Here is a 14,252-nt window from a genome sequence, read left to right as displayed (position 1 = left end):
GGTTGCTTGTTTATATTTCTTTTACTAAACTTGTATATATATTTATATGTATATATATATATATATATATATATCTTGGTAGAGTTTGTTATTTTGGTACTGACCAAAAAACAAAGAATGTCGTTTACCACAAGGTGCTTGAGTGAAAATCCGATTAATGAATTAATCCGAGTGTACAGTGAACATAGTTGTCAATAATTTGTTTGAAGTCTTCAATTATTATTATTTTTTTAATTTTTATTCTCATTCTGTATGTATTTATCATCATTCATCATTATAAAATACTTTTATATTCCTATCTATATTAATATTATTATTTTGTATCATTGTATTACATTCATCAAAGCCTTAATTAGTTCAGCTAAAAGGTAACATTACATTCATTGACTGTTAGGCGGTACGAAGTTCGCTGGGTCAGCTAGTATATAGCTTCTGGTAGAGTTTGTTATTTTGGTAGATATAAATTATTTATCTCTATATATATGCATATATACATAAGCTACTTGCCAGTATAGGTCCCGTAAAAATCGATCTAGATCAATTTAGATTTAACCGGACCAAACAGACAGACAGAAAAAAAATTGTAATTTTGATATATGTACTGTACACATAATTATATGCATTTAGTAAAAAGCAGTTATTTTCATGTTGCAAAGATATTTCAATTTTATCTATTTATATAGATAAATTCACACTATATTTAATATATATATATATATATATATATATATATATATATATAACTCCTAGTAGAGTTTGTTATTTTTTGGTAGAGATATTTGTCTACGTACTGAATTGGTAAGTCATTTATCATATGTGTGTCTTAAAGTATTTAGACATGACTTTCGTTTTCTCTATGTTCATTTCTAATCCAACTCCTGTTGACATGCTGGAGATCCACCATCATCTACCTGCTGTGAAGGTTCCGAGAATAGGATGATGTCGTCGGCAAATCTAAAGTGGCTTAGAAAGTTACCTTCTACCTTAATGCCTTGCCTTGACCACGAAACCTCCTTCATCATGTGCTCTAGAACAACTATAAAGAGTTTTGAAGAAATTGGATCGCCTTGTCTTACACCTCTATCTGTATTGATTTTTCTTCCTACTCTATTCAGTTTGATTTTATTTGTACTATTGGTATAAATAATTTTCAGTTACACTAATACCTCATTTTGCGTCGTGGAACGTAACCAAAAAAACACGACGCAAATTGAAACGCCGCAAATTGAATTAAGATTTTCTATAGCAAACCATGTAAAGATCGAAGATAGGTTCCGGGGTTACGAAAATACTACTTTTTAAAACGAAAATTTAACAAAGTAAACATTTAAAGAGCAAAAATAATATAACTCTGCCAATAAATAAATTGGATTAATATATATCTTTTATGTAACCAGAAACAACACGTAAAATTTATATAAATTTATTATACTCTTTTTTAAAAAAAGCACAACACACGACATTATAACACACTACGTAATTGAAACTAAACACTAAAATTAGCAAATCAAAGAGAAAATAAAGCTGTATTCTAATTGCGTTGTTTTTACTTAGAAAGGGAATCCTCGAGTTTTGATGGCATGACGGAATTAGAAACAAGTGTTGCCATGTTTTAGAAAATTTAAAAAAAAAATTAGACCTGAACCCAAAACAACGCAACGTCGAAAATCTAACGACGCACAGTGAAAATAAGTACTAATTAAGCAGCGATGAAACTTCGAAAAAAACGCAAAACGAAACGACGCTAAGCGAGGTATTGGTGTATTTATATATTTTTCGTTTATGTTCTGTGATATCAGATGCTGTTGATATAGAGTCATAACAGCTGTGCTGGTGTCAAAATACTTACGAGAGAAGTCATCGTCACCTAGAGAGCAACGAAGAGGGATGTCCTTGATGCTTTGAATTAGAAATGAGCAGATCCTTAGAAATGGTGACCGACGTAGCTCGAAGAGTTGCAAGTGTAGTGGCAGCATGGAAGGTACATCGTTCGTGGAACCGATGGTTAAAGTGATGGTAAACGTGGCATACATAGGTCCCCCATTAGATAGACCAAAGTTGTTTGAATAATAAGAGATAATGAGTTACTTTCTAAGAAACACCTTAACTTTGAACACCATAGAATAATGAAACAGTCAATTTCTAACAGGATTGATTTTTCAATATACATGTTTCTCTATAGTACGAGCAGAAAGTCGACCAAATACCACTCTCACAATGTGTTGTTTCCTTGAAGGCGTATGCGTTTCAACTCGATCTTTCTGGAACGATCTACTGTCTTCCTTATTTTTCAAGAATATATATAACCCAGGTATCTCCAGGGTCACAGTGAAGGTACCTACAAAATCTTCATGCTTCATTTTAGACTTCGTTTTCCATCAGGAGAGTTGATGATCAAACGCTGATATGATTTAAGTAAATAGCCAAGGTTGGGGGAAGTCGCTGAACATGGACAGCACAAGATATCGTCGTGATCTTTGAGGAAGGTTTCACTATCAGAGGGCGTCTATTACCTGATACAACGGAAAACATAACAGTAGTAAAAACAAACTATATCAACGTAATATAAAATATTACGAACCCATTGTGCAATGGTATATGCTTGTTGTACCATATATTTTTCAATATAACAACTTATAGGCCGTGAGAATAATTCCCACGGCATATGGATTAACAATGGATCTCTTGCTCGACATATATGCCGTATTCCCACAACATTATGCAACACCACTTTAATAGAAGTATAGTTCATAATTTTTGAAGACAGATATATTCAACTTTTCATTCAAAAAGCTCGGAAGAATTCTTGAACGAAAAATCATTGTAATATATATTCGATGTCTATACCAGGGGTGGCCAAACTGCGGCTCGCATGCTACATGCGACTCTTTGAACTTTTGTTTTTGACTTCGATTAATTGTCGAACTATTTCAATATTTAAATTTATATAACACATGTCAGCTTCTAGGAAATCGAAACAAATTACTGGTGTGAATAATAATTATTATTATTCCACCATATAGCTAGCGAAATCCAAACACCGATCATAATTAATCGGCATCTTAAGTATTATTAGGAGTGCTGTTATATACGTGTGAATATATCTAACTTCAATATACATATTTTGTAGTTTTGTTCAAATAATTTCGATAGCATCTTGCAAAAAATTTAAATTTCGAATAATGTCTCGCACTATCAAAAAGCTTGGCCACCCCTGGTCAATACAATAACCAATAAATGAGATCCGGTCGTTGTGAACACGGCTTTACAAATTAATCTATCTATATCACTCATTTAATACCAGTTGTAATATTTATTTGCAGATCATCTCGCATGTTTATACTTTGAATGTTCATCATGAACATTCAAAGTGATGCCAGATAAAAAATATATAAATATGTAAAAACCAATATAAAATTCTTATATTAGGATATTGGATATTGGGCCGAAAACTTTTCGAGAAGAAACCTTTTTTGAATGGAAAAATCAAATTTAGTTTCCCTGGGAAACCTTCAACTTAGAACTACGAGGGTTTTAAAGGCTTTTTTGATCAGTAAGGAACTCACAGTAAACTCGGAAAGGTTTTTTTTGTTAACCTCTCCACCTAACAGACAACTAACTTCCTAAAATCCTTTAACTAGAGGTCAAACGACACGGCTGTTCGCATCTAATGTGAGTTCATTGAGCCCGAGTGTCGAAAAGAGAGAAAAAAGGCATTAAGTAGATTTACAAAAAAAATCAGTGTAAATATAGTTCAAGAAGGCGCTTGAATATTTAAAAGACTCCAAAAAACGAGCAAAATGGATAAAAATATTTATAATTCTGATAAATAAATACACTGACACTAATAAATCGAAACCTGTCCACGTAGATTTCAAGTTTTACATAGAGATATCTCGTCACGACAAACAAGAACTATTTCGTGCCTAAAGACTTAAATCAACTGGCCATTGTGTTCACAGCTTTCCAATTTAACAGGTTATAAAATTTGTTTGTAAATCTAGCATCTTTGTCATGTGAACATTTCAAGAGTTGCCAATGTTTTAAATAACAATGTAAGATAATTAAATGTTAGTAATATGGCAACATAATGGAGACAAACTCTCCCATGGGTGCCGGATTGGCTCCAAGGCTGTGTTGCATGCGTCTGTCAACAATGGAAGGCCTTCACGCTAGAACTGGCAATACCAGCCTCGTCTTATATTCAACTAAAACTTTAAGAATGTATGTACATTTATTACTATCTTTATAACTCTCATATATAATTATATTGAGATATAAATTCTAATTTGATATATTAGGAGGACCGGAAAGTAATGTCGTTTACTTAAGTTAAATTCATACGACTACATTTTTAACAAGTTTTTAATTCTAATCTAAAATATATTCACCTTCGTTATCAATAACCTTTTATCATGTAGTATAAAAATTTTCAATGCCGGAGCGGTAAAAATCTATCAAAGTTTCTGTAAAATATGTGGACAGAAACTAGAAAATGTTATATTGACGTGACTTTGATATCTCCTGTTGAATCTTTAGTCCATAATCATACTCAGCGAAAGGAATATTATTTCGAAAGTTTAAATCTTCTTGTGATTCCCAAGATACCGTGATGAGACAATAAATAGGTGAATACATATACAGGTGGCGCATAAGTAATGTCGTAATGTAAACATGCATCGATTTTTACAAATGACGCCAAATGTAACTTTGCTTTGGCGTTTATAATGTAGATATATAAAAAATTTGTTATCAATAAGTAGTGGACTATATCTATATATTTACCTCATAAAAGTCAAAGTAAAGTGATATTTGGCACCATTTGCATAAATTAACACGCGTTCACATTATGACATTTCTTTTGCACCACCTTCTATAAGCGCGTTTATATTTTTTGTTAATTTTGATTGGAATAAGATATTATCGGAAGCCTCTGTGTCACATGCAAGTATATTGGCGTCTTTTTACATAACTTGAGAATTTTTTAGTATAAAATCTATTTTTTCTTTTCTTTTAAATATCGAATAAATATTATATCTCTGATTCTGATGAAATTTATATTTAAATTTTTTTCTTCTTTTCCTAACCTACTTCGGAATACACCTCCTCGGAATTTGAGTTAGTAAACCGTTGTATGTATAAAAAGAAAATTCGTGATTTATATCTATAATTTTATAGTATAAAAACGCTATATTTAATTTCAAATTTAGAGTAGATTAAATATATTCTATTAATCATACGCAAGCATACTGACATAGATAATAAATGTAGTTACGAATTTTATTAGCGTGTAAAATTTTGTGTTAAAAATATTCATAGGAAAAAAATATCACAGTTTATGCGAGAACTGTAACACTCAAAATAAGGTGTTTAAACAAACACGGATGCAAATTTTAACATCAATTAGTGATATAGATATTTGTGGTTACAAAATTATATGATTTTACTATGGGAACCAATGGAAATACAAAACACTGATAAATTTTAGTGATTATTCATTATAAAAATACGTACAAAAGTTATTTACAAAATATAATGAGTATTGTTCTATCGTATCACTAGCTATAAACTAATGTCTCTGCATAGATTTCATATTACTCCCCTCTTCACCGAGGATCTGGACATTTCTTACCTGCTTCCTAGTTGGTGCGGCTGTGGTGAGTTCCGTTGATGGCGCTGGTGTCGGCATGAAGTCAGGATTGATTGCCAGCATTAGCATCTTCAGCAGCAAGGCTTCACGGATGTCAGGAGGTAGGTATTCTGGTGTTTCTTCGATGTTGTTTGATGATGACCCGGCCGTGTCATACGGGCGTGTATAGATCCTTCTCCTTGGTACATACCTTTGACTTTCATATTGTGGATTATCGTAATTTTGGTTGGTGTAAGCATCTGACCTGTACTGCTGGTCGAATCTATAGTCATAGCGGTCGTCCATATATTGACGCGGTTGTGGACGATTGTATTCGTAATCTTGGCGGTATAGCGGTAAAGGTTGGTACGGTGGACCAGGGGCCACAATCTGGTCCATTAAAGACTGCAACCGATTTTGCCTTAGTATCAAAATCTGAAGCAGACGTTTCAAGTCTCTTGTACTTACAGGTGCTTGTATGCTATTCATTTCTTCAAGAGGATCATATCTTTGTTGGTACACTACAGGAGTTGGATCTGGTCTGTATGAAGTAATAAATCTATTTTGATACCCTTGAATAGGTACACCTCTATCATCGACATGTATCGGGATGATTCTCGCGACAGGTCGTACGTCGTAAGGCACGGATGTAGATTCCGCTGTGTTTTTAGTTTGAGCTGAAGGCACTTCCTTCACGTAAGACTGTTCCAGTATTTTTTCTGGTAATTCATAGTGATGAAAGGGCCGCTGGTTACCTATAGGTACAGGAGCTCCCGGATTGTCTCTCAAATATTCGTCTGTTCGGAAGTGGACACTAGGCTGGGGTCTTCTGTAGATTGGCTGTTGATATAATCTTTCTTCGACTTCTCTGTGTGCTTGTATATGGACTACAGGAACAGGATTAGTAGTTACAACACTTTGCTGATCAAAAACACGACCGGTGCTTGCTTCTATTGTTGTCTCCTGATCTTGTTGAACGTCTTGATGCTGAAGCTTTTGTCGGGCAGCGAGTAATGTGTGGATTGGAATCAGTCGTGGTCGAGATGTGGTGGTTGTGAAAAGTGGACGAACAGATCCATGGGATTGGTGGCTTCCGTAGACATCGGTTGAGTCATCACCCATGGACTGTTGCAAGTTTATCATATGAGGATTAGGACTAGTTTCAGGCAGCTCTCGACGAATCGTATTAGCTTTACTAGATTCTTCCTCATCTTCCTCAACAGTCTCGTGGACTGGTTTTACTGTTTGTGGTAAATTAGTTGTTGTTTGTTTCGTAATTAAATCGTCTTTAACAGTTGCTGGTGTTGGTTTTGATATCTGCGTTCTGGGTTTTGTTTCTTCTCTAGACTTGTACAAATTAAGTATGTTGGTGGTGGTTTCTTCGTTCTTCTCTGTGGTGGTGTCGTGATTTGAATTTGTTCTCGTTGTTGAGGATATTGGACGTCTTCTAGGTATAGATTGAATTACGGTGCCCCTTGTGGCGCTTTCTCTGATGTTGCTTCTTGTAGGGTAAACAACAGTTGCGAGGGGACGTCTTGTGGTTGATGAAATTGTTTTATTTACTCTCACAACCATCGGTGGAGGAGTAGTTGTGGTGGTGGTAACAGGCACTGGTGTTGTTTCACTAGATGATGAATATGTTACACGTTTTATTTCTCCATCCTGATCTATGTACCCGAAGGTTCCTTTGACGTTTCCTAATACATCTCTGCTTTCGATTTTGAAAGTACCATCGTCGGCCTCGTATCCTATGGTGTAGGATCCATCTTCGTTGAGACGTCTTATTTGTTTAACTATTTCCACTTTCCCAGGGTCTGCAGTTTCGCTGGCGCTAAGGATCTCTTTTGTGGAATTTGTGGATGTTTTATCTGTAGTTGCTTCTGTGGTGGAGTTGGTCGCTGCGGCTGTGGCCACGAGCGCGATGAGCACAAGACGAATCATGTCGCTTAGCCAGCGGAGGCTGCATGACGCCGCTAAGGCGCCGCCGCGAGCCCGAGTCTCCTATATAAATTCCCGCCCCACTATAGTCCACGGCGTGCGAAAGCCTTACGCAAACTTCGCCATTGTCGTCACTGCATTATCTGAAACGGAAAATCTTTTTTTCTGTGCACCTACGCACTGTAACCGCGATTGTCTAATTGTCCGCGAAGTTTCGTGAATGTTCGAGAATATTTTATTTACATATATATTACAGATTTCGTACTGTCAAAACTTACTGACCTCTTTCAGTCTAATTTAAAAACATAATAACCACTTAATTTATTTATTTTAAATTTCAATAATAAGCAAAGGTTACTTGAAAATAGTTTACTTTTGCTTACTTTAGTAATAAATAGCGTGATTATATATTCATTGTAATGTTTTACAATACATGTTTTCAATTTGATCACATCTTAACAAGCCTGTTTGTTTTATTTTGATGATCGCCGAATGTCTAACTGATGGAGACACAATAAACAGGAGGTAGAGAAAAGAAAAATGAAACTAGAATTAAAAGAACTAGAAAGAAATAATAAAAACCCAAAATATTGTTACGTAAAAAATAAAACTGAAAGCTGCAATTTGTGATAATTCGTAATAAATTAGCATATTAAATAAGAATGTAAAATAGATCAAAATAAATGTAAATTAGGGTAAATGTGAAAAAGAATACTGAATCTGTGATATTTGAAGAACGAGATGATGAATGAACAGAAATAAGTATGACAAAGAATGATAGAAAAATGCAGAATAAAAGAAGAGAAAAGATAGATCATACGAAGAATGATAGAAGAGTACAGAAGTAAAAGGAAAAGAAAGTAAAAGAATCGTTAAAGAATATCAAACCCTGTCCTACAAGAAAGGGAGTACGAGAGATCCCCAATAACGGGGGCCATACAAAAAAAAGTTTCTCTTTTCTTGAACACCATCTCGACTGTTGTAAAGCGAAGATGTGATCGAAGATGAAGCATGAAGACTCGGAAAGTACCTGTTCACTCTGACCCTGAAGAGACCTGGGTTATATTCCTGAGGAAATAAGGAAGCCAGCAGATTGTTCCATAGTCAGCCTGTGCGGAGAAGAAACGTATTATACGTATAGTACGCCTACAAGAGAACTCAACCTTAAAAGGGGGGGTAGTGGACCGACATCCTTCTCGTCCTGTAGATAAACGGGAATGGTGGGTTGATATATAGCCTTTTTTATTTAATCGGACTCTCAGAGCTATCCAAATAGCATTTGCAGATTCCGCGCATTTAGAATGACAAGGCGCAGAGATCACGTACCTTGAGATCTCAAGGTAGCGAAGTTCAAAGGCTCCTGGGGTAAATTGTGAAAATATAGCCTTTGAATGAACTTATCGTGCCGTTTTCGGGATTAATTTTTTTTAATTTAATTCAGTCCGTATGACGTCCACTGGTTCCTTTATGTTTCCAAAAGTACAAGATGGAAGCGACCTGTATCTGTTGACTGTCCACCTTGTTGTCGGACGTTTTACGTTTTTACGTCGGCGCTTGTCTTTCAGTGGTTTCCATTCAGAACTTGTAGACTTTCATTTATAAACATACATACATAGATTATTCTTATAGACCAGTGATTCCCAAAGTGGTCTATATCGACCCCTAGGGGTCTATGACAACCAGCAAGGGGTCTAGGTCAGCGAAAAAAATTTGAGCGTCCATGAAATGAAAATGGGGGTCCACGATAGTGGATCTCAACACATACAATGATAGTACACTAATAGATAGTAAATGTGGACAAATACGTTTATTCGTTTCCTGAATCTTGAAAAGGAAAGTGCTAAGAAAATATTTTAAAAAATATAAACAGGTAGTATATCACACAAATGTATAAATTAACATGTGTTTTTACTTTAAGTTTTTAACACTAAACTTCACTACAGTTAGAAATTTACAAGAAATCAATATCAGGTAAGTAGGGGGTCCCAACACGGAAAAACACGGCAAGGGGTCTACGACACAAAAAAGTTTGGGGAACTCTGCTATAGGCCTTCATTTATAAACATACATACATAGATTATTCTTATAGAGTGTAATGTATTTTTAAAGTGTTAATAACTTTGAGTAAATATATAACTGCAATAAAGGGATTTATGAAAATAAATATGGCATTATTAAATGTAAGACATAACAAAAACAACTTAGAAAATTAACCAATACTTTTTGTTACATTGCAATAGGTTAGTTGTTTGAAGACAGATGTGTTTCTCGAACCGTTTTTCTCACAGACCACGTCAAGGCCATTGGTATTTTGTTTTGTTCATATAACAATGGAACACGTATTAATACGAATATTATTTTAAAATACGAAACATTGTATCGATATCTTTTTATTTCTATACTTATACAGGTGATTGTATATGTATGCTTTATAAAGTGATCACTCTAGAACAGTGATTCCTAAAGTGGTCTATATCGACCCCTAGGGGTCTATGATAACCTGCAAGGGGTCTACGTCAGCGAAAAAAAATTTAAGGGTCCATGAAATGAAAATGGGGCACCACAGACTGGACATCGTTAGTCGAGTAGATTTAAGATTAACCCTTACAAAATTGACGCCAAATGTTGATAATTTATTATTAAAGCATCAGGTTCTTCTTTTTCACTAAAAATATTAATTTATTGCTTTTTATGTTTATTTACTTAATATTTTACATAATAGATACAAAATTTTATTTTGAGTAAACATAACTTATATAACAATTATTAATTGAATTTAAATTAATAAATTTATACATTTATTAATTTAAATTCAATTAATAAATGTATAAATTAACATGTGTTTTTACTTTAAATTTTTAACACGAAACTTCACTACAGTTAGAAATTTACAGGAAATCAATATCAGGTAAGTAGGGGGTCTACCCAACACGGGAAAACTGGGTCTACGACACAAAAAAGTTTAGGGAACTCTGCTCTAGAACATGACACATTGTTCTGTCAGGCCATTAACTTCTGGCAGTACAAAGTGCGCAGAAACATATAATAATAATAGTAAAGCTTTATTTCGTTCCATACAAATAACTTAAAATAAGTAATTTTAAATAATAGTTTTGATAATTTTTTACTATGTTTGTATGGACCCGTCTGAGTAAAAGCCTTCTCCAAAGCTCTCTATCTTTGGTAACTTGGAGGCACCCGTGACCTGCCGTAGCCACGATCTCATCAGCCCATCTGGCATTAGGTCTGCCTCTCGCTCTGGTACCTCGTGGTCCCGTCCATTATAAAACCCTTTGTGTCCACCTGTTATCAGCGAACCTCTCCACATGACCTGCCCAGCTTCACTTTCTTTGGAAGGAACAGATTAGTGCATCTGTTACACACGTTTTTTGCGAATGGCTGTGTTTCTTATTTTGTTTTTTAATTTGATATACCGAATAGCTTCTCTCCATTATTCTCTCATAATGTAATATCTAACTTCACGCAGAGACATATAATAGTAAATGATAATTGATTTTAATTTTTATTTTTGTAAACGCTTTTTCTTAAATAATCAAACAACATTTGATTTCTGCAACCATTGATTTTTGGAAACGATTTACCGTATATTATATGTCATATATTCACATATAACCGATCACCCTGTATATTATATTTCAAATAAAAATTTTAACTGTTACAAGTTTTATTATTAGGCTATATTAGGCTAGAATAGAACTATGTTAGGTTTTTAGTGGGTAGGAATCCCACATACCACTGTCCTCCCACCAGAGGCAGGGCATCTTGAATACCAAGAGATATCCCCCACCGAAAAAAAAGAAGTATGTTAGGTTTCTTTATATGCATTATTAGCCTATTTATTTAAGTATCTTAAAGAGAAACTATTACAAAATGTTTCCAAGGGAATGCCGATGATTCTACACAGTTCGCAGGCGATTTAATTTGAACAATAGGTAAAGGCATTTATAACAAGAACGCTGGTACAATATTAGATTGGTATCGCGCATTACGGGGAATAATACGTAACGAGTTATGTAAAAGTGGAAAATGTTTTCCCATCCTCCATATTTTTTATCATAACCTTACGTTTCGCACGGAATAGATAATTATTTGATTTACGAAATGAAAATCATAGATGTAATACTCTGATAAAAAGGGTAAGATGAATTTGTTTGTAAATTGTAAATTCCGATCGATTTCGCACTTCTGCCAACGCTTTTTTTAGTCATTTAAACAATCGGAATAGTCTTCTTCCAGTGTAACCTTTAAGGTCTTTTTTGATTTGGCTTTTATCTCCTCGATCCTGTCAAAATCCCCGAAAGCCTTTTGTGTTTGCTAAATAGCCTGAAGTCGCTCGGAGCCCGATGATGATTACCAAGTTACCTTTTTTATTTTCTAATAATGAAGCATTTATAAGTGGCTTTGGTAGGAACAACTGTCTGTTCCAACTCCTATCAAGATGTGTACTCATAAACTATTCTTCCTTCGTCTTGTAGATATATAGATGTATGTACTATATTATTATATACATTCACATATATATCATTACGCATACAATGCAGCCGGTGGGCTGAAATATTCTCGAACTCAATATAATTCATCCTAATAACTATTTTAAATGTTACAAAAGTAAACGTGAACAACTTAGTTACGTCAATGACCAAAAGATGGCGCGTAAACCACTCAAAGTTAAAGCTACGCAAGTTTTGTTTTTGCGCCATCTATTGACCGCTACCGTAACTACTAGCAAAATAAATATTCAAGTAAATATTTTCGCTCCTATCATATAAAGATTAAATAGTATATTTGTTCACATACTACAGGTGATATATATTCACTATTACAAAACGTACTAGTCTAGTAACGACATTATATATTTCAATTAAAACTTGAAAACAATGAAAAGCAGAGAAACAAAGCACATAGGCTAGTATAACTTATGTGATTAGATATAGAGTCAAATAGAGTTATATATGTTTCTACCGCTTATATTAACTTGAATAGGTAAATAGGAGTAAAATAGGATAAAACGTTTAAAAATTTCAGAAAAAAATATATTGTTATCATTACTTAACTTTTATTACTTAGGCAAAGTGTCAAATAACTTACTGATTTTCATTTGTGAAACTGGATCAATTATGTTTAAACTAATTAATAAAGAAATAGCTTTTCTATATAATACTGTGTGGAAACCAATCAAAACTGCAAACAGATTATTCTGATTATAATAAATATATCACTTACAAATTAACATTATCTTACTAAATTAATGTATTTAATTAAATGTTTATATTATTCATATTTAAAATTTTATTTAATGGAAATAATGTTTATATGTAATATGCAATGGAAATAGGCGTAGTAATATAAAAATAACAATTGGCTTTAAACAAAAATTTCTAACTCAAGTGTGCTGAAACATGGTAACATCGCGTTGCTTCCTAACGTCATCTATGTCAATGTTGTGACACTAATGAAATTTAGTTAAGTTACTACTTCAATGAATGAATGAATGAAACCATTTGATGAATGTACAGTACCCGGCAATAAATATTGCACATTGGCTTTTAGAAAGAGACAATCGGCTAATTTCGGCTTCGTGGAGCACTATCTCTGTCCCTCACTACTTATTTGACGTTTTGTCAGTCGTTGTATTTCGTACGACAGAGATAACGCTCCACGAAGCCTAAATTAGCCGATTGTTTCTTTCTAAAGATTGGTGTGCAATATTTATCGCCGGGTGCTTTATTGTTTAATGTTCTCTTAATATTAATATTTTTTCTTTGATTTGGACCTCTCTTTGGGTGTAGACTTAATCTATCGTATTCCATGCATCCTTGTCTTTTGCCTCGCCTAATCCTTTTCATCTTTTGCATGATCAACCAGCTTATTTTTGGCCAGTTGGACTTTTCCATTTCGTCGACAACAGTATTCACCTTTTATTTATTCAGTCGCAACATGTCTAGATCATCGAAGAACACACAAGGTTTGAATAAAGAATACGTTCAACGAATTTTTATACCAGGAGCCAGTATCCACTTCCGTTTTAATGAACACATTTGATAGTCTGTAACGAATTTTAGCAAGCGTTTTGCGTTTTCTTTATCACAGAGGTAATTTATTTTTTATTGGAATACGACAGGCCAATGATTTCTGCCAGTTTTAAGTCGATATTTTATTCGAATTTTGAAATGAATTTTTCTTATTTGGAATATCTTATCATTATGATATTTATTATTTACGTAACCATTGATTTTTGGATCATGTATGCCATATGTTAATCGACAGAAAATGGGATACAAATTCACCCCTTTAAGGCTTTATATTTATAACCAATCACCCTGTATATCTCTAATTAAATAACTAATATCACCTGTCGCCTAATTTAGTCGTAAATGAAGCTAATTGTATCTTAAAAGAAAATGTTTATCGTTTCTGTTTTTTATTGTTATTTGATGAACATAGGAAGACGCTTTTGTACACTTGATTTTAAAGCCCGACCTGTTTCTCCTATTGATGATAGATCAAAGAGAAAAGTCTTGAAGTAGGAGCCAAGAATGGCACAAAAGTATAGTGAATAAAAATATCAGAGGCCCGTTTAAAGTGAAAATGGATGAACAATAATTAAGTTTTATTTTCGTCCGTCGATAAGCTAAGAATGATAAGGATAATTGAAACTCGACTA

At 33.8% G+C, this 14,252-nt stretch overlaps 1 protein-coding gene across 1 annotated transcript; it reads right to left on the bottom strand.

Annotated features, from left to right (window-relative positions):
- Positions 1-5,569: 5,569 nt before the first annotated feature.
- On the bottom strand, positions 5,570-7,570 carry LOC137933038 (uncharacterized). Its single transcript, XM_068776771.1, has one exon. It carries the CDS (start codon positions 7,568-7,570, stop codon positions 5,570-5,572), a length of 2,001 nt encoding a protein of 666 aa, XP_068632872.1.
- Between the last annotated feature and the right edge of the window lie 6,682 nt (positions 7,571-14,252).

Source organism: Battus philenor, unplaced genomic scaffold (assembly GCF_028537555.1).
Source record: "Battus philenor isolate CCGP_79_NKW_IND1 unplaced genomic scaffold, ilBatPhil1.0.hap1 SCAF_12, whole genome shotgun sequence".
Lineage (NCBI taxonomy): Eukaryota > Metazoa > Arthropoda > Insecta > Lepidoptera > Papilionidae > Battus > Battus philenor.
The sequence above is the reverse complement of the archived record's forward strand: the minus strand, read 5'-3'. Positions and strand labels throughout refer to the sequence as shown.

Bases quoted from the DNA above. Each gene is read 5' to 3' on its own strand.
- LOC137933038 (XM_068776771.1), bottom strand. From the start codon at position 7,570: ATGATTCGTCTTGTGCTCATCGCGCTCGTGGCCACAGCCGCAGCGACC.